At 46.7% G+C, this 26,835-nt stretch overlaps 1 protein-coding gene across 3 annotated transcripts in view; it reads left to right on the forward strand.

Moving 5' to 3' along the window:
• Positions 1-26,835, forward strand: part of MICU1 (mitochondrial calcium uptake 1) — a 376,908-nt gene that overhangs the window by 91,809 nt on the left and 258,264 nt on the right. For all 3 annotated transcript variants that reach the window (XM_033940604.1, XM_033940607.1, XM_033940605.1), the window contains exon 2: positions 22,529-22,687. In XM_033940604.1, coding sequence (XP_033796495.1) covers positions 22,530-22,687 — 158 coding nt within the window. In that variant the 5' untranslated portion in view covers position 22,529. The remainder of the gene's footprint in view (positions 1-22,528; positions 22,688-26,835) is intronic.

Raw genomic sequence — 26,835 nt, forward strand, 5'->3', positions numbered from 1 at the left:
AAAATAAATTATTATTAATCCCATCGTTCCAGTAGGTCCTGCATTTTTTATTATGTACAAACCGCTTAAAAGATTGATAAGGCAGTACATCAAATTTTTATTAAACTTGAAACTTGAAAATCCTTTCCTCCACCTCCCTATGCTCTCTAAATGACAATCTCAAGGGGAAAGGTAGCAGCAAGGATTAAAACAGGCTATCCCTGACCATCTACAGGGCCTTTCCTCTGCTGTATTCTGTTTGCACATAAGGGAAGGTAGGACATGGCAGATGAAAGACCCTGTGGCCAGCTTTTCTCCTCTGTTGCACTAATTATGAAATTAAATCAGTTTATAGGATCTGAAAATCTTCTAACATGTATACAGCCAACCTAAATACGTAATTTTGATTAGTTTTTGAAAATTCACTCCTCAGCGGGGTGGGAATATCCTGGGGTACCTAAAATGTATCGACTATAACCAGCCTGAACCAAAAGAAGTTGCTGCTGGGCTGAGAGAAGTTACTGCCAATGGCCCATGCAGAAAAGCTGAGGAGTGGCTGGGGTGGCGGGGAGAGAAGAATTAAAAAGTGAATGAATCACTAAAATAAGTCATGAAATAACAAACAAAAGAGCAAATAAGGAACTCCTTTATATATATCTCTCAACTGCATATTTTTTCCTTGGTATCTCGAAGTTTGGCTGGTGCCCAAGTTTTCAAAATATATTCCCTCCCCTCCCCACCCCCCAGTTATGATTAACCATACAAACTTATTGGGGCTCATTTTCAAAGTACTTAGACACACAAAGTAGCATAGTTTCCAATGATTTTTATTTTCATGCTTCTATATTGACCATTCGGTGTAGGAATTCCCTAGAATTAATTTTCTTGATAAATGTGGCATTTTGTAATGTAGGATATTCGAAGCTGCATGTAGCCAAGGTCTTCATCTTGGTCATTTTCATTTTCTTTGCTAAAGGAAGCAACCACCTTTCCATTGAGTGCTGACAGCTACATTTCAAGCTCTCCTTTCTCCTTACCACCTGCCATTGAAATGTAGCCTCTCCTAGTTCAGTATTCTCAAAGGCTGAAGGAAACCTTTCAGAGACAGCTTTCTAATATAATTAGGTGCTATATTTCATTGCTGTTCAGCTTTCTACATCTCTATTATTAGGCATAAAAAATTGCTGTTCCCATGCCAGCCTTGTATGATAAACTGCCCACCAAAGTATTGGTGGTTTCACAGCAAGACTGAAGCTTTTGCTACTATCTTCTGATGTACACTGACTGCCTAATCACTGGGAATTCCTGTGCAAAGCTTTTCGGCATTTTTCATGCTGGATATCTTTTAACTTTGATGGCTGGCATAAATAATGATGTTATTCATTGAAAGAACGAAGAAAACCTGCGAGAGAGAGCAGACGATAGAAGTATATTTTATCTCATTTTATAATCCTTAGTCATGGACACCTGCCTCAAGCAGAAGCCAATGTTTATCCCTTTATGCTTCTACCTTCTCATATAATTGAAAGCTAAGCTAGTGCCAGACAGACTTCTATGGTCTATATACCCTGAAAATGGCAAAGATACCTCCTAAATTAAGTGTGCAAATTTTGGCCAGACCGAGGACCAGGCAGATCGTTTATCTTTTTATTTTTTTTTTTAATTTTTAAAATCTTTATTCATTTTCAAAAGCTAACATTAAGCACAACAGATTAACAAACAAATATTACAATAATCAGCATTCAATACAATCAAATGATATAATAAATATATAACACCCCCTCCCGTACCCTCCCACCCTTCCTGGATGTGCATAACAGAAATCAAAGGGAAATACATATGTTCATTTCATACAAAATTTTGTTAATCGATCCCAAATTGCTTTGAATTTATTATAGTGTCCCAATTTTAACAAATTCATATGTTCAAATTTATAAATTTCATACAACTCTTCCACCTGATAGTATGTTTTTTCTATCAGCTGCTTTGCAACCCTGTATTTGTTATTTTTTCATTTTTTGGGATCCTCAGCGCCACCACCCAGAGCTCAAACAGATCTCATTGCTCTAAACGTTACGTGCCAGCTCCTCATCGGGTCCCTTTATTAGTTTTTGTCATATATATTTTTTTAAGTTATTTGCTTTTGTACAATCTACTTATTTTGTCAACATTTAAGCATGCACTTAGCTTTTATCTTGTGGTCTCTGGCTAGGGGAAACATCACGCTGACATGTTTCACTGCTAGAGCTTTATCAAGGCTTTACCCCTATAATAGAACAAAAGCTATCAGCATTTGCTTAACCTGTTTATAGCAGACATTATCAGATTAATCTTTATCCCAGGACAAGCAGGCAGGTATTCTCACTAGTGGGTAATGTCATCCGACAGAGCCCCGATACGGACGTCTCGCAAGCATGTCTTGCTTGAAGAAACTCAGAAGTTTCGAGATGCCCGCACCGCGCATGCGCCAGTGCCTTCCCGCCCGATGGTCCGGGCGTGTCTCCTCAGTTCTTTTTCTTCCGCGGAGCTGAGAAGTCTGTCTTCAATTTTGCGCCCATTGAATCTCTTTTTTTGCCTTCTGTTTTGCCGCGGGTTGAGTTCTTTTGGCTCTCCTGTGCATTTGTTTATTTCTTTGATTTCTTTTTTCAAAAAAAAATAAAAATTTTTTTCTTCCAACACCGGGTTGGCCGCGAGGCTGGGGCCCCACGCCTTCGACCTTGCAGCGGAGCTTTTCCGGCCTATGTCCCGGCCGATCACCGGTTTTAAAAAGTGTAGCAAGTGCCAGCGCGCGATTTCGCTCACGGACCCTCATCGACGCTGCTTACAGTGTCTGGGACCGGATCACTTCCCGAAATCGTGCCGGCCTTGCTCCACGTTGACAGCGAGAGCGTTTAAGCGCCGCTGTCTGCTGTGGGAGTCCATGTTCAAGATGGAAGCTTCGTTGGATCCGTCAGCTTCGACATCGACTGGTGCTTCGACTTCATCAGCGAAGCCCTCTGCCTCCCCGGCTGCTTCGGGCCTTCTGAAACCGGCATCGTTCACGCCGGTTTCGGCCTCCACTTCGGCGCCGGTGCCTTCCTCCGTCTCCTCGGAGCAGGTATCGGCCCCTACAGTTCCACCGGTGGTGCTTAAAGTGCCGAAGGCTGGCAAGCAGAAGCACGCGGCACCGAAAGAGCGCGGATCCCTCCATATCGGCTTCGTTGCGGTCCATACTGGAGGCTCAGTTTGTGGAACTCATGACCACCATGGGACCCCGGCTGATTGCCTCGATCCAGGTGACCTTCCGGTTCCGAGGGGTGGCCCGCCCCCTCCTCCTCCGCCGCGCCACACGACCTCGTTGCTCGGTGAGGAGGAGCGGCGAGCGGTGTCCGGGTCCTCGAGGCGGTCCTCGGTTAGTGCTATGCCTCCTTTGGAACCGATTCCCTCGAGGAAGGCCTCCCTTAGTGATATGCCTCCCTTGGAGCCTATCCCCTCGAGGAAAGCTTCCCTTAGTGACTTGCCTCCATTGGAACCTGTTACCCCGCCCCATGACACTGTGTGGCGTCCACCTTCGAGGCCTCCCAGTCCTGGGCATAGCAGAAAGCAGGACGAGTTCTTCCAAACCCCCTATCAAGCATGGGTGGCGTCGGGGGAGGCACCAGCTCTTCCGCCTCTTCGATCGACGGCCTCGAGTCCGATCTGCTCCTTGGAGACTTCTGACCAGGTTTCTCACAGACGGGCTCGATCCCCTTCCAGGCATCGTGAGGGGCATCGATCCAGACACTCTTCGAGGCATTCCTCTCGACACTCGACCGTCTCGCCCCAGAAGAAATTGCCTCGGTTGGGGTATGCTGCTTCGGCTGGGTCTCCTCCTCCGGGCCCGGAGTTCGAGGAACCCGAGGTTTTCTACTCACCCTGTTGCTCACAGGCCTCTATGGAGCCCGAAGCCTCGTCTTCTTCTAGCCCTTCTCGTAAACCGGCGACGGCGGACCAACTGTCTTTTTCCTCATTTCTCAGACAGATGGCGGATGACATGGACATTACTCTCGATGCTGGATCTCGATACTCCAAGGAGTACCTCGACACCATGCACTTGCCTCGTCCTCCAGCCGAGTCCTTGCGCCTCCCTCTGCACAAGCTCCTCGACCAGACCTTCATGAGGTGCTTTGAGTCTCCTTACTCTATCCCTGCGGTCCCTGGAAAATTGGATGCTCGGTACCGCACGGTGCATCATAAGGGCTTCGAGGGTCCTCAGCTTTCTCACCAGTCCCTCCTGGTCGAATCATCGCTCAAGCGGTCTCATCCTGGCTAGGTCTATGCTTCAGTGCCTCCGGGACGCGAGGGCAGAACCATGGATAAGTTTGGTTGACGCATCTATCAGAATTCGATGATGATGTCCCGAGTCCTGAATTACAATTTCCACTTTGCCGCCTACTTGGAATTTTTTCTGCCTGTGCTTCGGAAATTCACACCATACATCGAGTCCCAGGCTCGGTTTGAGTTTGAGGAAGTGGTTGCTTCACTGTCCCAGCTTCGTCTTCAGTTGATGCAATCTGCCTATGATGCTTTCGAGCTCTCGGCCCGAGCAGCAGCCTGCTCTGTGGCGATGCGCCGGTTGGCCTGGTTGCGGACCATTGACATGGACCCGAATCTTCAGGACCGCCTGGCAAACGTCCCGTGCGCTGGGGCGGATCTCTTTGACGAATCCATCGAGACAGTCACGAAGAAATTGTCTGATCATGAAAAGTCCTTCCAGTCCATTCTTAGGCCGAAGCCTAAGCCTCAACAGTCTCGACCCTCTCGTCCACCGTTGATTTATCAGCGGCGTTATCAACCGAGGCAAACTCCGCCTGCGAGGCAACCGGCGAAGCGACAGCCTCCTCCGAAGGGTCAGCCAAAGTCTCAGTCGCCTGCTGTCCCTAAGGCCACTCAGCCTTTTTGACTGTTTCGTCGAGGGCATAACCAACCTCGTTCTGCCTCCCCCTGTTTTTCCCATCAGAGGGCGCCTCCATCATTTTTATCATCGCTGGGAGGCCATAACCACCGACCTCTGGGTCCTTACTATCGTCAGGGAGGGATACTCTCTTCATTTCCATCGGGTCCCTCCAGACCACCCTCCAAGAGAGTATCCTTCCAACTTGACATAGACTGCCCTTCTTCTTCAGGAAGCTCAGGCTTTGCTCCGGCTTCGTGCCGTAGAGCCGGTCCCGTCGGACCAACTGAACCAGGGGTTTTACTCCCGGTACTTCCTTGTTCCGAAGAAGACGGGCGACCTGCGACCCATTTTGGACCTCAGGATCCTCAACAAATTCCTAGTCAAAGAGAGGTTTCGCATGCTGACCCTTGCTTCTCTCTACCCCCTCCTCGAGCAGAACGACTGATTATGCTCTCTGGATCTCAAGGAGGCCTACACTCACATTCCCATTCATCCGGCCTCACGCAAATTCCTCAGATTTCGGGTGGGACATCTGCATCTGCAGTATCGAGTGCTTCCTTTCGGCCTGTCCTCGTCTCCCAGAGTATTTACGAAGTGTCTGGTAGTGGTGGCCGCTGCACTCCGGAACCAGGGTCTTCAGGTATTTCCCTACCTCGACGACTGGCTGATCAAGGCTCCCTCGGCCTCAGGGGTCATCTCGGCGACCCTGTCCACGATTCTGTTCCTGCAGAGCTTGGGATTCGAGATCAACTTTCCCAAATCTCATCTACAACCTACACAGTCGCTCCCCTTCATCGGGGCGATCCTGGATACCATACGTCTCAGAGCATTCCTTCCCCCTCAGCGCATGGAAGCTCTTCTTCATCTTTGCCAGTCTGTATCTTCTCGCCAGTCCATCACGGCGAGACACATGATGGTCCTCCTGGGCCACATGGCCTCTACAGTTCATGTGACGCCGTTGGCCAGACTCCATCTCAGAATTCCTCAGTGGACCCTGGCTTCTCAGTGGAATCAGGTGTCGGATCCGTTGACTCGACACGTCATCGTCACTCCTGCTCTTCGGCAGTCTCTGCTTTGGTGGATGACCTCTTCGAATCTATCCAGAGGTTTGCTGTTTCACACTCCTCCCCACCAGAAGGTTCTCACAACCGATTCCTCGACCTATGCCTGGGGGGCGCATCTGGATGGGCTTCGCACTCAGGGATTCTGGACCAGTGCGGACCGACTCCATCAAATCAATCTTCTGGAGCTCAGAGCCATATTCAATGCTCTTCAAGCTTTTCAACATCTGCTTCACGACATGGTGGACCTCATTCGCACCGACAATCAGGTCGCCATGTATTAAGTCAACAAGCAGGGGGGCACGGGCTCGGCCTCTCTCTGCCAGGAAGCTCTCAGAGTCTGGGATGGGCAGTTCGCCACAACACCTTCCTCAAAGCTGTCTATATTCAGGGAAAGGACAATGTCCTGGCGGACAACTTGAGTCATCTCCTCCAGCCTCACGAATGGACTCTCCATTCCAACTCCCTTCATCAGATCTTTGCCAAATGGGGGACGCCTCAGATAGACCTATTTGCGGCTCCCCACAACTTCAAACTGCCTCAGTTTTGCTCCAGGATCTACACTCCTCATCGCCTCGAGGCAGATGCCTTTCTACTGGATTGGGGGAATCGCTTCCTGTATGCGTTTCCTCCATTTCCTCTCATTCAAAAGACTCTGGTCAAGTTGAGATCCGACCATGCCACCATGATTCTGATTGCTCCTCGGTGGCCCAGACAACCTTGGTTCTCCCTTCTACTTCAACTCAGCAGCAGGGAGCCGGTGCTTCTTCCAGTGTTTCCTTCACTACTTACTCAACATCAAGGTTCACTGCTTCATCCCAACCTGCAGTCTCTCCACCTGACAGCTTGGTTCCTATCAACGTAACCCCTCACCAGTTTTCCCAGGCGGTGAGGAATGTCTTGGAGGCTTCCAGGAAGCCTGCTACTCGTCAATACTACTCCCAGAAGTGGACTAGATTTTCTTCTTGGTGTGTTTCCAATTCTAAGGAGCCTCAACGAGCCTCTCTATCTTCTGTATTGGACTATCTTCTACACCTGTCTCAGTCTGGTCTCAAGTCGACATCTATACGAGTCCACCTGAGTGCTATTGCGGCTTTTCATCAGCCTCTACAAGGGAAACCTCTCTCCTCTCATCCTGTGGTTTCCAGATTTATGAAAGGACTTTTTCATGTCAATCCTCCTCTCAAACCGCCTCCAGTGGTTTGGGATCTAAATGTTGTCCTTTCTCAGCTTCTGAAACCTCCTTTTGAGCTTCTGAGAAGGGCTCCACTAAAGTTTCTCACTTGGAAAGTGGTTTTTCTGGTGGCCCTCACATCTGCTCGAAGGGTCAGTGAGCTTCAGGCCTTAGTGGCGGACCCTCCTTTCACTGTATTCCATCATGACAAGGTGGTTCTCCGCACTCATCCGAAATTCCTACCTAAAGTGGTTTCTGAATTTCATCTCAACCAATCTATTATACTTCCAGTGTTTTTTCCGAAGCCTCATTCTCATCCTGGAGAATCAGTTCTTCATACTCTGGACTGTAAACGTGCTTTGGCTTTCTACCTGGATCGCACCAAACCACACAGAACTGCTCCTCAACTTTTCGTCTCCTTTGATCCAAACAAGTTGGGACGACCTGTATCGAAGCGCGCCATCTCCAACTGGATGGCGGCTTGTATCTCTTTCTGCTATGCCCAGGCTGGATTACCCCTTTCCTGTAAGGTCACAGCCCATAAGGTCGGAGCAATGGCAGCCTCTGTAGCCTTCCTCAGATCGACACCGATTGTGGAGATTTGTAAGGCTGCCACTTGGTCCTCGGTTCATACATTCACCTCTCATTATTGTCTGGATACTTTCTCCAGAAGGGATGGACAGTTTGGCCAAACAGTGTTACAAAATTTATTCTCCTAAGTTGCCAACTCTCCCCTCATCCCATTGAGGTTAGCTTGGAGGTCACCCACTAGTGAGAATACCTGCCTGCTTGTCCTGGGATAAAGCAATGTTACTTACCGTAACAGTTGTTATCCAGGGACAGCAGGCAGCTATTCTCACGTCCCACCCACCTCCCCTGGGTTGGCTTCTCTGCTAGCTACCTGAACTGAGGAGACACGCCTGGACCATCGGGCAGGAAGGCACTGGCGCATGCACGGTGCGGGCATCTCGAAACTTCTGAGTTTCTTCAAGCAAGACATGCTTGCGAGACGTCCGTATCGGGGCTCTGTCGGATGACATCACCCACTAGTGAGAATAGCTGCCTGCTGTCCCTGGATAACAACTGTTACGGTAAGTAACATTGCTTTACTGTAGTGTCCTGCATATGTTAGCTTACCTAGCAATTTTAGCGCCAAACCTGCGACCACTCTGTCCTCAGATATGGCGGTAGCGTTCTTTCTAAAGTTTTAAATAGAGCGGGGCCCTGCTATGCCGCGCCTGCGTCATTACGCAACGTCCGCGTCATCAGACCACCCGTTGTCTATGTATCTAAATGTGGATAGTATTAATTAACGAAGATTTTCTGAACTATAGAGAACAATGTTGGATCTATACCCTAAACACAGTCACCCCACAAGGCTTGAATGCTGAGTTAGAATGGGGTTCTTTGATGTAATCCGAGTCTGGGTAGGAGGTTGCCTTAACAACGGCATTCTTCGTTAATTAATACTATCCACATTTAGATACATAGACAGCGGGTGGTCTGGTGACGTGGACGTTGCGTAATGACGCAGGCACGGCATAGCAGGGCCCTGCTCTATTTAAAACTTTAGAAAGAACGCCGCCGCCATATCTGAGGACAGAGTGGTCGCAGGTTTGGCGCTAAAATTGCTAGGTAAGCTAACATATGCAGGACACTACAGTAAAGATTAATCTGATAATGTCTGCTATAAACAGGTTAAGCAAATGCTGATAGCTTTTGTTCTATTATAGGGATAAAGCCTTGATAAAGCTCTAGCAGCGAAACATGTCGGCGTGATGTTTCCCCTAGCCAGAGACCACAAGATAAAAGCTAAGTACATGCTTAAATGTTGACAAAATAAGTAGATTGTACAAAAGCAAATAGCTTAAAAAAATATATATGACAAAAACTAATAAAGGGACCCGATGAGGAGCTGGCACGTAACGTTTAGAGCAATGAGATCTGTTTGAGCTCTGAGTGGTGGCGCTGAGGATCCCAAAAAATGAAAAAATAACAAGTACAGGGTTGCAAAGCAGCTGATAGAAAAAACATACTATCAGGTGGAAGAGTTGTATGATAGTTATAGCACCCTTGAATTAAATTATATTATAAGATTGTGCATTGGTTGACAAATTTATAAATTTGGCATAAAGTTTACCACCCAAAACTATAATTTATATTATCCCAGTTTTTCCAGTTTTTCATAATTATCTGCATAGCAACTCCTGTCATGACGAGAAGCAGCCTATTCTGATTTGCATTGATTGAACTTTTGGGCATTAATAATGTTCCAAACAACACATCATACATCAATGATAATGGAACTTCCAGGATCATAGTAATTTGACCCCATATAGATCTCCAAAATTTAAGTATCAAGGGGCAATAGAACAATAGATGATCCAGTGTCCCTATATCGAGATGACAGTGCCAGCATCTATTTGACTTAGAACTATCTAACTTTTGCAACTGAACAGGGGTCCAGAAAATTCTATACAACAGAAAAAAGCCAAGTCTGTCTCATAGATGCTCCAAGTCCAAATCCGTGGCTATTGAGTAGCAGAAATTTGCTGCTTTGTCTCAATGCTCCAAATGTCTTTTAGACTAGTTTTAGGTTATTTATTCAGATGCTCAGATATTAATTTTTCCTTAGCAAAGCAGCAGATGAATTCAGAGACCAATGGGATAGCTCACATCTACCAGCAGGTGGAGATAGAGAAACTGATTAACAGGTGTACTTATTTGCTGGCACTCCTCCTGTCTCATCAGTATTCTCTATCTCCCAGCAGGTTGAAGTCGCTATTCAACTAGCTCCTGGATTCTGGCTGTGACTGGAACTTTATTACCTCCTGTTGAGGTTTTCTCTTCAGTGAGACTGCCATTCTGTTTCTCCTGTTGAGATTTTTTCTCTTCAGTGAGACAGGGGTGTCCGGCTAAACGGTGCCGGCTTTAGAGGTTACACTTGGGCCCCCCCTTGTCCCTGCCTCACCCTCCCTCCGATGATAGAGGGTCTGCCTTTGTCCCTAATTTTTCTTCTTTCCCTTAAAAAAAAAAAAAGAAAAAAAAAAGGGACTTCCAGCTAATATTTTGCCCTGCTAGTACTAAGCATTTGCCAGCACTACTAACAAGGTGGTGAGTATATGTTTATTTCACTTTGTATTGGAACTGCGGGGCTGTTTTGTGCCGGTATGAACGCTGGTGGTTCCCCGTAGAGTATTTCTGCCCTACTAGTGCTGAGCAACTGGCTCTCCTTACAAGGTTGTGAGTTTATGTTTAACTCTTCTTATATTTGACCTGCGGGTGCTGTTTTGTGCTGGGGTGAGCTCGGTTGTTTCACTGTTAAGTGGTTCTTCTGGCTAGTACTTTTCTTTTGTTAGCCGCTGTTTTCTTGTGGGGAAACGTTTGGTTTTCTCCGGAGTGGCTTCGGTGCAGGGCTATGCTTGGTTAAGGGAGCCGGTGCCTTCCCACGTGGTAGAAGCACACGCTTCTTTCTTTCCCTGGCAATAAGAGCTGCAGTGGTTGTGAGTCTCTAGGGCTGTTCCTCCTCAGCGTTACAAGCAGCCAGTGGGGGGGGGCCATATTTGGCGGCTCCCGGTGTTGTCTTGGGGAGACGCATATTTGCACGGCTCCCAGTGTGGCCGCGGGGAGGTGAGATCGGCTCCGGGTGTGTTCTTCGGTCACTGTCCGGGAGCCGGGTCTTTCCTGAGTGCGAACGGCGTACGCTTGTTCTCCAATGCTGTTGAGTTCATGCGCCGGCCTTTGTTTCTTTTCCTCCCCACGGTGTATTTTCAGATATTTCGGCCAAGGCTAGGTGTCATCCTTTCTTTTCCGTCAGGCTCGCTTTTTCCTTCCTTCTTCCTGGGAGGTGATATTGGGAGCAGTGCTTTTATTCACTGCAATTTTTGATACGTATGTCGAGTTCTCCGCGAGCTCGGTTCTATCAACTGTTAGTTGTTTATATCTCCTTTTGATATTCTTCAAGGGACGCCTCAGGCGTATGGCGGTGTCCGATGCCTACTTCGCTCATTAGGTCCAGGAGGACATTCTTTATGCTTGCCTACTGGCGGGGGAGCGGGTGGCGATTGAACTTCATGACCATTCCGCTGGAGCGATGGCTGCTTCTTGGGCTCGGCCCAGAGGGTTTTTGCCTTGGAGGAGATTTGTCTCACGGCTAACTGGTCTTCCGAGAGTACCTTCTCTCCGCGTCTCTGCATGGATGTGCGGGCACATGCGATAGGGGTTTTTTGATGCTTCGGTCGTTGCGAAGGCGGCGTTTGCTTCCCACCCAGATTAAGGATTGCTTTGCTACATCCCATTGGTCTCTGGATTCATCTGCTGCTTTGCTAAGGAAGGTAAAATTATGTTCTTACCTGTTAATTTTCTTTCCTTTAGAAGCAGCAGATGAATCCAGAGCCCCACCCTTTCTGGTATTTGGTTGTCGGTTTTTTCGTGTGCGACTTTTAGTGATTGGGTGTTGTTAATGATTGTATTCTGTATCGTTGCTGTTCGCGATGTGTTCTGGGAAAGAAGTTTTTTACATGCTATACCTATTGATGGTTAAATGTGCTTGGGCAAGGAGCTATACTGATGAGACAGGAGGAGTGCCAGCAAATAAGTACACCTGTTAATCAGTTTCTCTATCTCCACCTGCTGGTAGATGTGAGCTATCCCATTGGTCTCTGGATTCATCTGCTGCTTCTAAAGGAAAGAAAATTAACAAGTAAGAACATAATTTTACCATACCACTTGGCTGCCTGATGCCCTAGCACAGTGGTTCTCGGCCCTGTCCTAGGGGATCCCCAGCCAGTTGGATTTTCAAGATATCTCTAATGAATATGCATGAGAGAGATTTGCATATAATGGAGGAGACAGGCATGCAAATATGTCTTATGCATATTCATTAGGGATATCTTGAAAACCCAACTGGCTGGAGGTCCCCTAGGACAGGGTTGAGAACCACTGTGGGCCTAGCAAATCTGTCTGGAAGCACAGGCTCGACAAGCCATACTGATTTTTTTAAATTTTGCCAATCAGGGAACCCCTTCTGAATAGCCTGCTTCAACTGCAACCATTTATATGCTTGAGATTTTGAAATACCGAATGATTGTTGCAGTCATGAAAAATCAAGCATTTTCCTATTTGATATCACATCATCTAAAGTACGTATACCTGCCTGCAGCCAATGCTTCCAGAGGATCTTAGACTCGTCAATTTGAATCTTGGAATTTAACCATAAGGACTGACAGGTGGATTGATGAATCTGAATAGGTGTTAGGTTATTGATAAATTTTAATGTTTGACATGTAGAGAATAAAATTAACTAAACTAAACTAAACCTTGGGTTTATATACCGCACCATCTCCACGAATGCGGAGCTCGGCACGGTTTACAGGAAGAAGGATGAGAGAGGAACTACAGTGGAGGGATTAAAGAGTTAGGTGTAAAGGGGGAAGGTGAGAGGCCTAAGAGGGGGGAAGTGTTACAGTTTTGAGAATAGCCAGGTTTTTAGGTGTTTGCGGAAGAGTTGGAGGGAGCTTGAGGTTCGGAGTGGGGAGGTGAGGTTATTCCAGATCTCAGTGATTCTAAAGGGGAGGGATGACCCAAGTTTGCCTGCATGGGAAATACCTTTTATGGAAGGGAAGGATAGTTTAAAAATTTGGGAGGATCTGGAGGAAGTAGGGGTTGGGGAGTTCCAGGATAGAGGGATAACGGCAGGAAGGATGCCATGTAGGATCTTGTAGGCCAGACACGCACATTTGAAGTGGATCCTGGGGATTACTGGGAGCCAATGGAGCTTAGACAGGAGTGGTGAGACGTGATCAAATTTGCTTTTCGCGAAAACAAGCTTAGCTGCGGCGTTCTGAATCCGCTGAAGTCTGTGGAGGCTTTTCTTGGTTAGGCTGAGGTAGATAGACTTGCAATAATCCAATCTGGAGAGGATGATGGATTGTACTAGGACTGCGAAGTGTTTTTGGTGAAAATAGGGTCTGACTTTCCTTAGCATGTGAAGGCTGAAGAAGCATTTCTTCACCAGGGATTGGAGATGTTCATTGAAGGATAGAGAAGAGTCTAAGGTGACACCCAGAACTTTGCTTGAGAACTCGAGCTGTAATGGGGGGCCGGAGGACAATGGGATGGAGGAAGGTAGATGGTCCAATTTTGGGCCGAGCCAAAGGAGTTTTGTTTTGGACTCGTTTAGTTTCATATGCATTGTGAATGCCCAGGATTGGAGGATCTTTATGCATGAGGATATGTTTGTGGAGAGGTTAGTGAGGTTCGAGTCGGTCTCAAGGAGGACGAGGATGTCATCAGCGTAAGTGTAAAGAGTTTCAAGGGGGGATAGTTGGAGTAGTTTCAGGGAGGACATGTAAATGTTAAAGAGGATTGGGGAGAGGGGTGAGCCTTGTGGGACACCACAAGTCGGGGTCCAGGGGGAGGATGAGGTGCCGCTCATGTTAACCATGTAAGAGCGGGAGCGCAAGAATTTGGAGAACCAATCAAGAACTATGGAGCTAATGCCTATCTCAGAGAGTTGAAAAATTAGAATGTCGTGGTGGACAACGTCAAAAGCTGCGGAGAGGTCGAATTGTAGAAGGACAGCAAACTTGTTACGAGAATGCAGTTGCTGAACCTTAGAGATTAGAGAGGCCAATAGGGATTCAGTGCAGAAGTTGGGTCTGAAGCCATATTGGTAAGGTAAGAGGATGGAGAATCTTTCTAAGTAGGAAGAGAGCTGGGTAGATATGATAGACTCGAGCAGTTTGGTGAGGAGAGGGATATTCTATTGTCCTTATAAATCCGAGGTAACTTGATACTTAAAACATGACACAAATGCAATGGTGGTATCTATAGAAATTTGGAAAATTTACCCCACCTGCTGCGATTGGTTTTTGTAAAGATACTAAAGCAATTCTAGCAGTTTTACCCAGCCAAATAAATTTTGTGAGAATACCATTTAATTTTTTATAAAAGGACCCTTGAAAATAAACTGGCAACATACTCATTTGGTAACAAACTACAGGCAAAATCATCATTTTTACAGTTTGGACTCTCCCCCACCAAGAAAGATGGAGTGGGTTCCAATGCTCACACATTTCTTTGACTTTCAGCAATAAGGATTTTTCATTTACTGCCATTGTGTCTTCCAATGTTTTCTGAATCATAATACTTAAATATTTTATACCCTCTTCCTTCCAAAGGAAAGGGAATGAATCAAATATTCCTTTTGTACAGTGCACATTTAACGGAAGAACCTCTGATTTGCTCCAATTTATTTTATATCCAGAAAATTTGCCAAATCGATCTATCAATTCCAGTAAATGCGGGATGGTAGATTCAGGATTCTTCAAATGAAGCAAGATATCATCTGCATAAGCAGAAATCATATATTCCCGACCTGCATAAGGAATCCCCTGTATCTCCTTTGCCTGCTATATAGCCAATGACAAGGGTTCCAAAACAATATCAAAAAGCAAAGGAGATGAGGGACATCCTTGTCTAACTCCTCTCCCCAGACAAAAACGTTCAGAAAATGTATCATTAATATATAGCCTAGCAGAAGGGGAACTATACAAGAATTGAATCATTTGAATAAATCCGGATCCTAAACCAAACCAATCCATTGCTTGATACATGAAAGTCCATTCCACACGATCAAAGCCCTTCTCTGCATCTGAGGGCAGGTCTTTTATCTGTCATCATCTACTATTTTAAGTCTAGTAGGGCAATATTCTCCTTAGTAAAGGAAATTATGATTAGAGCTCAGACTGCATCAGTTATCGTGCAGTGTCTAGCCAGAGTGTGTCCGGATCCATTTATCCCCCACATCAACCTACAGTACTAAATAACATTGCTAGTAACACTCAACATCTCCTATGTTTTGTGTTTTACAGTACTGTTGGAGAAGGCAGCTCCATGCGATTTAGATATCTACTACAGGAGTAGCACTGATTGTGCTGGCTTTTAACACATTAGGAGGCTACTGTGCCACCTGGCCTGTGATAGCTCCAATCAAGCACAATGATGCTCTTAAAATATGAAGGCTTAAGTGACTTGGGTGAAATGAGTTCCATTTGCTTCCCAACTGTAGGAATGTGTCCAAATCACAGCTGCCAACCCTAATAGTCAGACGTCACTTGATCTATGAATGGCAAAAATCTTCTAATCTAGCACCTCCAACTTGTATTAAGGAACCACTAGTAAATTAACTTTGAAACCATATCCTGTCTTTACAAATAGTTTGAAAATCCCAATAGAACTTACTCTTAGAACTGCAGAACCTTGTCAAATAAGTATATCATAAGAGCATAAGAAATGCCTCCGCTGGGTCAGACCTGAGATCCATCGTGCCCAGCAGTCCGCTCACGCGGCGGCCCAACAGGTCCAGGACCTGTGCAGTAATCCTCTTATCTATACCCCTCTATCCCCTTTTCCAGCAGGAAATTGTCCAATCCTTTCTTGAACCCCAGTACCGTACTCTGCCCTATTACGCCCTCTGGAAGCGCATGCCTGTAAGAGAGCATGTACTGTTCCATTATACTTTGAATATTGCTCCCAGATCTGTGGGCAAACTAATTAGTTGATGAGCTGTTATCAAAAATCGGTATTAATTGGCACTCATTATGTTTTTGCACAGAAGTTCTCAGCAACTAGGCAGTTAGTAGACATCAGAAGATAGTAGCAAAACCTTCAGTCCTTGCTGTGAAACCACCAACACTTTGGTGGGCAGCTTATCATACAAAGCTGGCATGGTAATAGCAATTTTTATCCCAGGACAAGCAGGCAGCATATTCTTAACACATGGGTGACGTCACCGACGGAGCCCTCGGTACGGACCTTTTTAACTAGAAGTTTCTAGTTGGCCGCACCGCGCGTGCGCGAGTGCCTTCCCGCCCGACGGAGGAGTGCGTGGTCCCCAGTTTCTTCGTTTCCGCGGAGCGAAGAAGACGCGTGTGTTTTTTCAACGGCCGTTGAAACCACTTTTTTGCCTTCCTGCTCGCGCTTTTTTCCTTATTTTTTCTTTACCTTCGGGTTTAATTTTTCTTTGATTTGCAAAAAAAAAAAAAAACTTTGCTTTTTCCCTTTTTCTTTCGTTTTGCCCCGGCGGGGCCTGTTGCCAGTATACAGGCCTCGGGCTTCGATTTTGCGGAGGCTATCTTCCCCTTCATGCCCCCGCAGGTCGGTTTTAAGAAGTGCCAGCGGTGTGCACGCCCGATCTCCTTAACTGACCCACACAATTGGTGTTTGCAGTGTCTGGGTCCGGAGCATCGGGCGGATTCCTGCACCCGCTGTGCCACTCTTAAAAAGAGAACTCTCAAAAACCGAAGAATCCAACAAACTCTTCTCTTCGGTACCGAGTCGGCGATGGACTCCTCACCTTCAACGGCGGTACCTCAAAAATCGGCACCGTCGACCTCGACACCGACCGACCCCGCATCGGCGCCGCTGGCGCCAGGTAAGCCGGCTAAGAAGCCTTCCTCTTCCCTCGAGCGCCCTCCAGCTACGGTGGCGACACCGTCCTTACCGGCATCGCACCGGTCCCGCAAACGCTCCGCCCCGATCTCGGTGAGTGCCTCGTCATCGGCCTCCTCATCGCCGGGGCGTGGAGCGGCATCTAAGGAACCGAAGAAAAAGAAAGCGGTTCCGATGCCACCCCTCGATGACCGTATCTCGGCCATCTTAAAGGCTCAACTCCAGGAGCAGTTGAAGAAACAACTTGAACAACTGTTGCCCACTATCCTGGCACCGCTCCTTCCGGTACCAGACCGGCCCGAGCCCCGTACCGAGCCCCCGGTGTCCACCCCTTCGGTACCGGTGAACACCTCCATGCCGATCCTCTCGGCCCAACAACTTCATAGCGATCCAGTGGTTCATTCTCAGGCCACATTGGATCCTCCTCGGCACCAGGCGGTACGGCACTCTTCTCGGGACCGAGATAGACGCCGGTCTTCCTCCCCTGGTACCGTTTCGGTGCGCTCTGGAAAGTCTTTGTCCAAGACTCGCCATACCGCGCCCTCCACCCCGGTGTCTCGACATGCACCAGAGGTCAGGGACCCTGACTTATGGGAGGACACTCCTCTCGGTACCGAGGAGGATCCCTCCTCATCTGATGAGGAACCATCGGCACCCGATGCCACCTCCAAACCAGAGCAGTCCTCTTTTTCTAAATTTCTGAGAGAAATGTCTGCTGCCCTGTCACTTCCTCTAGAATCTGACTCAAAAAAGTCTCAAGCCTTTCTAGAGGCCTTAGACTTTGAACAACCTCCTAAGGAGTTCCTCAAGCTTCCCGTGCATGACATCCTACGGGAAACGTTCTATAAAAACTTGGAAAATCCCCTCACGGTACCGGGAGCCCCCCGTAAACTGGACAACCTTTACCGTGTCATTCCTATTCCTGGATTCGACAAATCTCAATTGCCCCATGAGTCCCTTCTGGTGGAATCTACCTTAAAAAAGACTCAGGGCTCCAGTGTCTATGCCTCTACCCCTCCTGGCAGAGAAGGTAAGACCATGGACAAGTTTGGCAAGAGGCTTTACCAGAATGCCATGCTTGCCAACAGGGCAAACAACTATTCCTTCCATTTTTCTTTCTATCTGAAACATTTGGTCCAACAACTATCTGCCCTCCAGAAGTACCTTCCTGAGCGCAAGGTCCCGTTATTCCAACAGCACATCTCTGGTCTTCTCCAGATGCGAAAGTATATGGTCCGCTCAATCTACGACTCCTTCGAGCTCACCTCTCGGGCCTCTGCCATGGCCGTAGCCATGCGTCGATTAGCCTGGCTCAGAGTCTCCGACCTGGACATCAACCACCAGGATCGTTTGGCCAACGCCCCCTGTCTCGGGGATGAACTCTTTGGAGAGTCACTGGATTCCACCACCCAGAAACTCTCGGCCCATGAGACCAGGTGGGACACCCTAATCAAGCCGAAAAAGAAGGCTCCGCCTGCCCGACCCTATCGGCCTCAATCATCTTACCAGCGGAGGTTCTCAGCCAGGCCACTCAATCCGCCTCCTCAACAATCTCGGCGACCCCGCCAACAGCAGCACCATGCCCAGGCTCGATCTCAGGCCACTCAACCCTCTAAGCCTTCTCAGCCTGCTAAACAATCTCAGCCCTTTTGACTCTTCTCTCCAGGGCATAGCCAGTCATCCACCCTCGCTGCCTCTTCCACAGCCTATAGGGGGTCGTCTCACCATTTTCTCAAGCCGTTGGGAAGTCATTACGTCAGACCAGTGGGTCCTCAACATCATCCGCCACGGCTACTCTCTCAACTTCCAGACTCTTCCACCGGACAACCTTCCCGTAGAGTCTGCTTCTCACTCCTCTCAAACCCCCCTCCTCCTGAGGGAGGTTCAATCCCTCCTCCTTCTCAATGCCATCGAAGAAGTACCTCCAGATCAAAGGGGTCAGGGATTCTACTCCCGCTACTTCCTTGTACCCAAAAAGACGGGAGACCTCCGTCCCATTCTCGATCTCAGGGACCTCAACAAGTGTCTAGTCAAGGAAAAGTTCAGGATGCTCTCCCTTGCCACACTTTACCCTCTTCTTTCTCAACACGACTGGCTATGTTCCCTGGACCTCAAAGAGGCCTACACTCACATCTCCATCCATCAGAACTCTCGCCGCTACCTGCGGTTCCAGGTACTACACCACCACTACCAGTACAAAGTACTACCATTTGGCCTCGCTTCCTCCCCCAGAGTCTTCACCAAATGCCTGATAGTGGTGGCGGCCTTCCTCAGGTCTCACAACCTCCAGGTGTTCCCCTACTTGGACGATTGGTTGGTGAAAGCACCTTCATCTCAACTCGTGCTACAAGCTACTCATCACACCATCTCTCTCCTCCACCTCCTGGGGTTCGAGATCAACTACCCCAAGTCGCATCTGCTTCCCACCCAGCGACTTCAATTCATCGGAGCAGTCCTGGACACCACGCTGATGAGGGCCTTTCTCCCCTCAGATCGCAAGCAGACCCTGCTCCATCTCTGCCGTCAGGTACTCATGCATCCCTCCATTCCTGCCCGACAGATGATGGTCCTTCTGGGTCACATGGCCTCGACAGTGCATGTCCTTCCTCTGGCGCGACTCCACCTCAGGACACCTCAATGGACTCTCGCCAACCAATGGTCACAGACTACAGATCTTCTTTCTCATCCCATCTCTGTGACATCATCTCTTCAGCAATCTCTCCAATGGTGGTTGAACTCCTCAAATCTTTCCAGGGGTCTACTCTTTCATCTGCCCCCTCACTCTATGATCATCACCACCGATGCGTCCCCCTACGCATGGGGAGCTCACCTAGGCGACCTACGCACCCAGGGACTTTGGACCCCACAGGAGCGTCGTCATCACATAAATTTCCTGGAACTCAGAGCCATGTTCTACGCCCTCAAGGCTTTCCAACATCTTCTCTGCCCTCAAGTCCTCCTCCTGTGCACAGACAATCAAGTCGCCATGTACTACATAAACAAGCAGGGCGGCACCGGATCTCGCCCCCTTTGTTTGGAGGCTCTGCGCATCTGGACCTGGGCCACGGACCGCAATCTCTTTCTCAGGGCGGTCTATATCCAGGGCGAACAGAACTCTCTGGCCGACAATCTCAGCCGCATCCTTCAACCTCACGAGTGGACGTTGGACCCTCCGACTCTGCTCTCCATCTTTGCTCGATGGGGCACTCCACAGGTGGACCTCTTTGCAGCTCCTCACAACCATCAGCTGCCCCAATTCTGTTCCAGACTCTTCTCTCCTCACCGTCTGGCTCCGGATGCATTCCTGCTCGACTGGAGGAATCGGTTCCTCTATGCCTTCCCTCCACTTCCTCTGATGTTGCGGACCTTGTCCAAACTCCGCAAGGACAACGCCACCATGATTCTCATCGCCCCTCGGTGGCCTCGTCAACACTGGTTCTCCCTCCTGCTTCAACTCAGCTCCAGAGAGCCCATTCCTCTTCCTGTGTTTCCTACTCTGCTTACACAGCAGCATCAGTCTCTACTGCATCCCAATCTGTCTTCCCTCCACCTGACAGCTTGGTTTCTCTCGGGCTGACCTCTCCGGAGAATCTATCTCAACCGGTCCGCCTCATCTTGGACGCCTCCAGGAAACCGGCCACTCTCCAATGTTACCATCAGAAGTGGACCAGATTCTCCTCGTGGTGTCTCCGGCATCATCAAGAACCCACCTCTTTGGCGGTGGAACCTGTCTTGGAATATTTGCTCTCGCTGTCCAACGCTGGCCTCAAAACCACTTCCATCAGAGTCCACCTCAGTGCCATCACTGCGTTTCACGAGCCTATTCTCGGAAAACCCCTCACGGCTCATCCTCTGGTTTCCAGATTTATGAGAGGGCTCTTCAACATCAAACCGCCTCTCAAGCCTCCTCCTGTCGTCTGGGACCTGAATGTGGTTCTCTCAGCTCTCATGAAACCTCCGTTTGAGCCTCTTGCCACAACTTCACTCAGGCTTCTTACCTGGAAGGTGCTTTTCCTAATTGCCATCACCTCTGCCAGGAGGGTTAGCGAACTGCATGCACTGGTTGCCGACCCACCTTTCACTGTTTTCCACCATGACAAGGTTGTTCTGCGTACCCACCCTAAATTCCTTCCCAAGGTGGTCTCAGCTTTTCACCTCAACCAGTCCATTGTGCTACCCGTCTTCTTCCCTAAGCCTCACTCGCATCCTGGGGAACAGGCGTTGCACACGCTGGATTGTAAGCGTGCCCTTGCTTACTATCTTGACCGTACCAGAGCTCACCGAACATCCCCTCAGCTCTTTTTGTCTTTCGACCCCAACCGTTTGGGTCATCCTGTCTCCAAACGGACACTTTCCAATTGGCTTGCTGCCTGTATTGCTTTCTGCTACGCTCGGGCCGGTCTCTCACTGGAAGGAACTGTCACGGCCCACAGAGTCCGAGCTATGGCTGCTTCTGTAGCTTTCCTCCGCTCCACGCCCATCGAGGAAATCTGCAAGGCGGCCACTTGGTCCTCAGTTCACACGTTCACTACTCACTACTGTCTGGATGCGTTCTCCAGACGGGATGGACACTTCGGCCAATCTGTGTTACAAAATTTATTTTCCTAATGGCCAACCATCCCACCTCCCTCTTTGTTAGCTTGGAGGTCACCCATGTGTTAAGAATATGCTGCCTGCTTGTCCTGGGATAAAGCACAGTTACTTACCGTAACAGGTGTTATCCAGGGACAGCAGGCAGATATTCTTACGTCCCACCCACCTCCCCGGGTTGGCTTCTTAGCTGGCTTATCCTAACTGGGGACCACGCACTCCTCCGTCGGGCGGGAAGGCACTCGCGCACGCGCGGTGCGGCCAACTAGAAACTTCTAGTTAAAAAGGTCCGTACCGAGGGCTCCGTCGGTGACGTCACCCATGTGTTAAGAATATCTGCCTGCTGTCCCTGGATAACACCTGTTACGGTAAGTAACTGTGCTATTCTACCTAATCATAGAGATCTAGAAAATATTTTGCTTCTGCTGTATAATAATGTAGAAAGCTTAGAACGACCGTTAGATATTTTGAAGAACCAACTTTTTGCAACACTAGTTCAGTCATTCTGTTTCCTCAACTGGTTTATTGTAATATAGTATCTCTGGACTGTTCTAAATATTTAATTAAGAAACTACAAACAGTGCAGAATACTGCATTCAGAGTAAATTTTTTTCTCTTAAGTAGTCTGATAGAATTACAATTTATAATCTGAAATTACATTGGCTACCAGTAAGTGCAAGAATTCAATTTAAACTTTGTTTATTGATATTCTGTTTGGTTTTGCCCCCTATTACATGATGAATTGCTCTTTTGTCAGGTAGACTTCATATTTCAAGTAACAAATTTCAAATTCAGTTTCCCCTTGGTAAAATTAATTACATTATTTGGTCATTGGAGCTCATCTTTTATGTATCTAGCACCAGCTGTTTGGAACTCTTTCTTTAGAGACTAGATCAGAAAATACTTTTACTAAGGGCCTCTTCTATCAAACTGCACTAGCGCTGAATGGCCCACACTGCTCCCGACACTCATAGAGTTCCTATGAGCGTTGGGAGCAGCGCAGGACATTCAGCGCGGCTCTCTGCACTAAAAACTGCTTGTGCAGTTTGATAGAACAGGCCCTAAGTTTAGGAAATTGTTGAAAACTTTTCTATTTAAGAAATTTGTATTGAAAAACCAGATATGTTAAAAAAATGTTTTTATAAAATGGATGGTTAACTATTCATTGTAAGAGTTTTTGATACTTGTTTACCTGAGTTTGTTCTCAGTAATTCTATTATGCGATTGTAATCCGCTGTAAATAATTTTTTGTAATAGCAGAATATATATTCCATATATAATGTCATGTAAGGTAATCATTGCTGTTTGGGGGAGAGGAGAAGGAAGTATTAATCTTTTGTCATTCATTCTCTATAGAATGTTTCGTCTTCGGTGTTTGGCGGCAGTGGCAGGGCTGGCTGCCGTTGCTCGCCGATATCATGCTGGTGTTCACCCCCCTAGTAGCCGGCACAGGCTGATGGCATCTTTCATTGGAGCAACTGCAGCAACAGTGAGTGCTGGACTCCTGTGGAAGAGGTAGGTAGTGTTTATTGCCTTGTCATCATGGCACAAGTTCTGTTTACTCTCTGTTAGAGAATGACACGGTGACTGTTACCTGTGGCTAGCCATGAGTATCCCACAGAAATGTGTGTGTGTGTGGGGGGGGAGGGTGATTGGTATGGTAAGGAGGAATAAGAAAGAATGGACAGGGCATAAAATTGCATGTGTTAGGTCTGTCCTTAATAATTTATGGAATTCCTTTGATTTTTTTTTTTTAACTTATTGTAAATCACCGTAAATCACCTTAATTCAATAAGGCTGTGTGGTTTATCAAATTTTATTAAACTATAAGACCAATGTTGAGCAAACATTTATGATTTGGGTGCCATAAATGGCAAAGACAGATGAGGATCAAGGGTGGAATGGTCTTCAATGGTAACTCCTGTAGTGGGAAGTAGACCTAGGGCCTCTTCTATCAAACTGCACTAGCAGTTTTTAGCGCAGAGAGCCGCGCTGAATGGCCTGCGCTGCTCCTGCCGCTCATAGGAACTCTGTGAGCGTCAGAAGCAGCGCGGGCCATTCAGCGCAGCTCACCGCGCTACAAACTGCTAGCGCAGTTCGATAGAAGAGGTCCCTAGTGTCAGGCAGACTTCTACCATCTGTGTCACCATCTGTGACAGGGGGAGAGAGAGTACTACGATACGAATTTTTGTAAACCACGGTTATCCAACAATTGGGTTCAATTCAGTATAGAAATAAGACGCTAGAATAGCTGTCTTTCCATGCAATAAGATCTATTTAGCTAAAATGAAAAGGAATTGCAACTAGAGTATTAGAACACAAAAGTTGCATTAAAAGAGCCATCAAGAACAAACCTCTGGTTGACCATTGCCTATGATGAGCCATCTGTTTAAAACTTTAACATTTTGTGTTTGGGTAGGAGAACCCCTTAGGAGAGGAGAAGATAATGGATATTAGATTATTGCAGATGGAGCCAAATGCTCATTTATGACTTCAGTTCTCTGAAATCATGCTGTCTTAATCAAGTATTGGATTTGCTTGCATTTTTATAAATAATTTGGTATTAAAACTTAAGTGAGTATCTTGTTGCATCTTGTTTGAATTATCTTTTACATAGTTATGTATTAATGTTTCGCTCTAGCAGTCTTTTGTATGCAGTTAACCTTTCTCATTTGCCCACGATTGGCAGCTATTTTGTCAGCTTTGGTATGTACTTTAACTGTAGGTATTTTATAACCTGTGTGTACAGTTTTGAATGTTAAGTGTAAAATTGTAAATGGAAAATTATAGTGCTTCTGCATTAACTGGGAGTAGGTACCACACATTAATGAAAATGTTAATGCACAGCCTGTAATGGAAAATACTGGGAATGCTTCCAGCAGGTGCCACGTAATGTTTGCAGCTGCTGAGCATAAAATCCTTTGTTAAAAGTTGTCATTTTTTGGTCTTGATGTTGCATGCTGAATTCTTGAGTGGCAGGAAAGCAGACTTTAAATGGCAGATGCTAACGCTGGTTTTTACAAAGCTATTATAGAGGTTTCTACTGCAGGCCAGAATTGTATGATGCTCAGACAATTCTACGAGTGTCAGAGTATTTACCTCAATCAAAATTTCAGGAACATTAGATCCACTAAAAAATATATTGTAGCATACACCATGCAGTGTAACTACTAGACCAAATAATACATTTAAACATGCAGTTTTTGTATATATTTTTTTATGAGGCAATCAAAAGGAGAAAAAAAAACCTCATTGAGGCACAGACTGTTTCAATTGAAACATTTAAATAGTTCTGCAACTAACTACCTCAATTTAATCACTGGTCAAAAACCTCCATAAAAATTGAAAGAATTAAAGAAACAGCAGTTATAGCAGTTATTACATTACATTACATTAGGGATTTCTATTCTGCAGTTCAAGGCGGATTACAAAAGAATTATCCAAGATGTATTACAACAAGAACTTACAAAAAAAAAAATTGGTCATTTTCAAAAAGAGTGAGAAATGGGTAAGGTTATTTGTTTGAGGTAGTTGGCTTTAGTGAGAGGTGGAGTTTGTTATCTTAAACAAAATCCCAACGGAGTGCACCCGTTTCAACAACGGCTTCTTCAGGGTGTATAAGAGGCTGTATGTCAATGATAATGCCAATACATGTATATTTTTCTTGCTGCGTCTTGCAGGAAATTCAGTTCAGTTCAGCAAGAAAAATGAAAAGTTAAAACTTAATTTGTAGAAAAAAGAATTAAACTGCTGTTGTATGTCCCATGTCCACTCAGCCCCACAAATTCCCACAGTAAGGGGCAAATTTTTTAAACAGCGTCCTGATTTTAGGCAGCGGTAGGCATTCTACCACTGTCTAACCAAACAATTGGGATGCATATTTTTTTTTTTTTTTTTTTTTAGGAAAAAACACCCGAGGCAGGCTTCCTACATTGTAGGTGATTTAGTGGTTCTAGGGAGACGCATTAGAACACCTAAGCTTGCTCAAGGCTTGGTTTGGGTGTGCTTTCGTCTAGATGTGGACTTGGGCGAGTTTAAGCAACCCTAAGCGTCTCCCTAGAGCCGTGACAGATATCTGAAATCTCCCTGCTGCAAACAGCTGAGTGGCCACGGCAGGACCCCTCCCCTTCCGCAAAGTCAACTGGCAGGAGGGATGCCCACTCCCTCCTGCCGGAACCTTAACCCCCACCTTTGTTCCCAGTATTTCCTCATCCCGAAGAAGACGGGAGGTCTTCACCTGATATTGGACCTTAGAGCTCTCAACAAATTTCTTGTCAAAGAAAAGTTTTGGATGCTGTCTCTGAGCGTCATAGTACTGGATCAAAAAAATTGGTTATGCTCTACATCTCAAGGAGGCTTACACTCATATTCCCATTCATCCAGCCTCTTGCAAGTTTCTCAGATTTCAGGTGGGAAATCATCATTACCAATACAAGGTTCTGGCTTTCGGTCTCACATCATGTCCCAGAGTTTTCACCAAGTACCCGGTGGTGGTGGCAGCAGCCTTGCGAACTCACCTTTTCAAGTCTTTCCCTGTCTAAATGATTGGCTCATCAAAGATTCTTCTTCTCAAGGTGTTGCTATAGCAACACAACAGACTATTTTGTTCCTGCAAAATTTGGGATTCAAAATCAATTTCACCAAATCTCAATTGCAGCCTTCTCAGACTCTTCAGTTCATCGGAGCCCTCCTAGATAATGTTCAACTCAGGGCATTCCTTCTTCATAATGTCAAGAGGCTTTGATACAACTTTGCCATCAAGTGACTCTCCTTCCTTCACTTTCAGTGAGGCGCATGATGGTTCTTCTAGGTCACATGGCCTCTACAGTTCACGTGAGTCCTTTTGCCATACTTTACCTATGGATCCCTCAGTGGTCGCATGCTCTCGAACTGTTTTCCCAGCATATTATAATAACATCTTCTCTATGACAATCTCTTCAGTGGTGGATGCTCTTTTCCAATCTTTCCAGAGGTTTGCTGTTTCCAATGCCCCCTCACTAGAAGGTTCTCATGACAGATTCATCAACCTATGCTTGGGGAGCTGACCTGGATGGTCTCCGTAATCAAGGTCATTGGTCCGCCACAGATTGTCACCAGTAAATCTGTTGGAACTCACATAAATCTGTCGCCAATAAATCTGTTGGAACTTAGAGCGATTTTCAATGCTTTCAAGGCTTTTAAGCATCTTCTTCAAGATCAGGCCATTCTCATTTGTACAGACAATCAAGTAGCTATGTACTATGTGAAAAAGCAGGGAGGAACAGGGTCTCTTCTCCTCTGCCAAGAAACTCAAAAGATTTGGAATTGGGCAATTCTTAACAACATTTTTCTGAAGGCTGTTTACATTCAAGGAGAAAGAAATTCACTGGCAGACAAACTAAGCCGCATCCTCCAACCTCACGAATGGACGCTGAACTCAGCAGCTCTCCATCAAATTTTTCTCAATGGAGAACCCCTCAAGTAGACCTTTTTTGCGTCTCCCCACGACAACAAGCTGCTCCAGTTCTGTTCCAGACTGTACTCTCCTCATTGCCTGGTGGCAGATGTTTTTCTCCTGGATTGGACAAACAAGTTCCTCTATTTGTTCCCTCCATTTCCACTTATTCTCAGGACACTTGTCAAACTCAAACAGGAGTCTGCTACCATGATTCTGATAGCTCCTT

This window comes from Geotrypetes seraphini, chromosome 4, assembly GCF_902459505.1.
Source record: "Geotrypetes seraphini chromosome 4, aGeoSer1.1, whole genome shotgun sequence".
NCBI classification, from domain to species: Eukaryota; Metazoa; Chordata; class Amphibia; order Gymnophiona; family Dermophiidae; genus Geotrypetes; species Geotrypetes seraphini.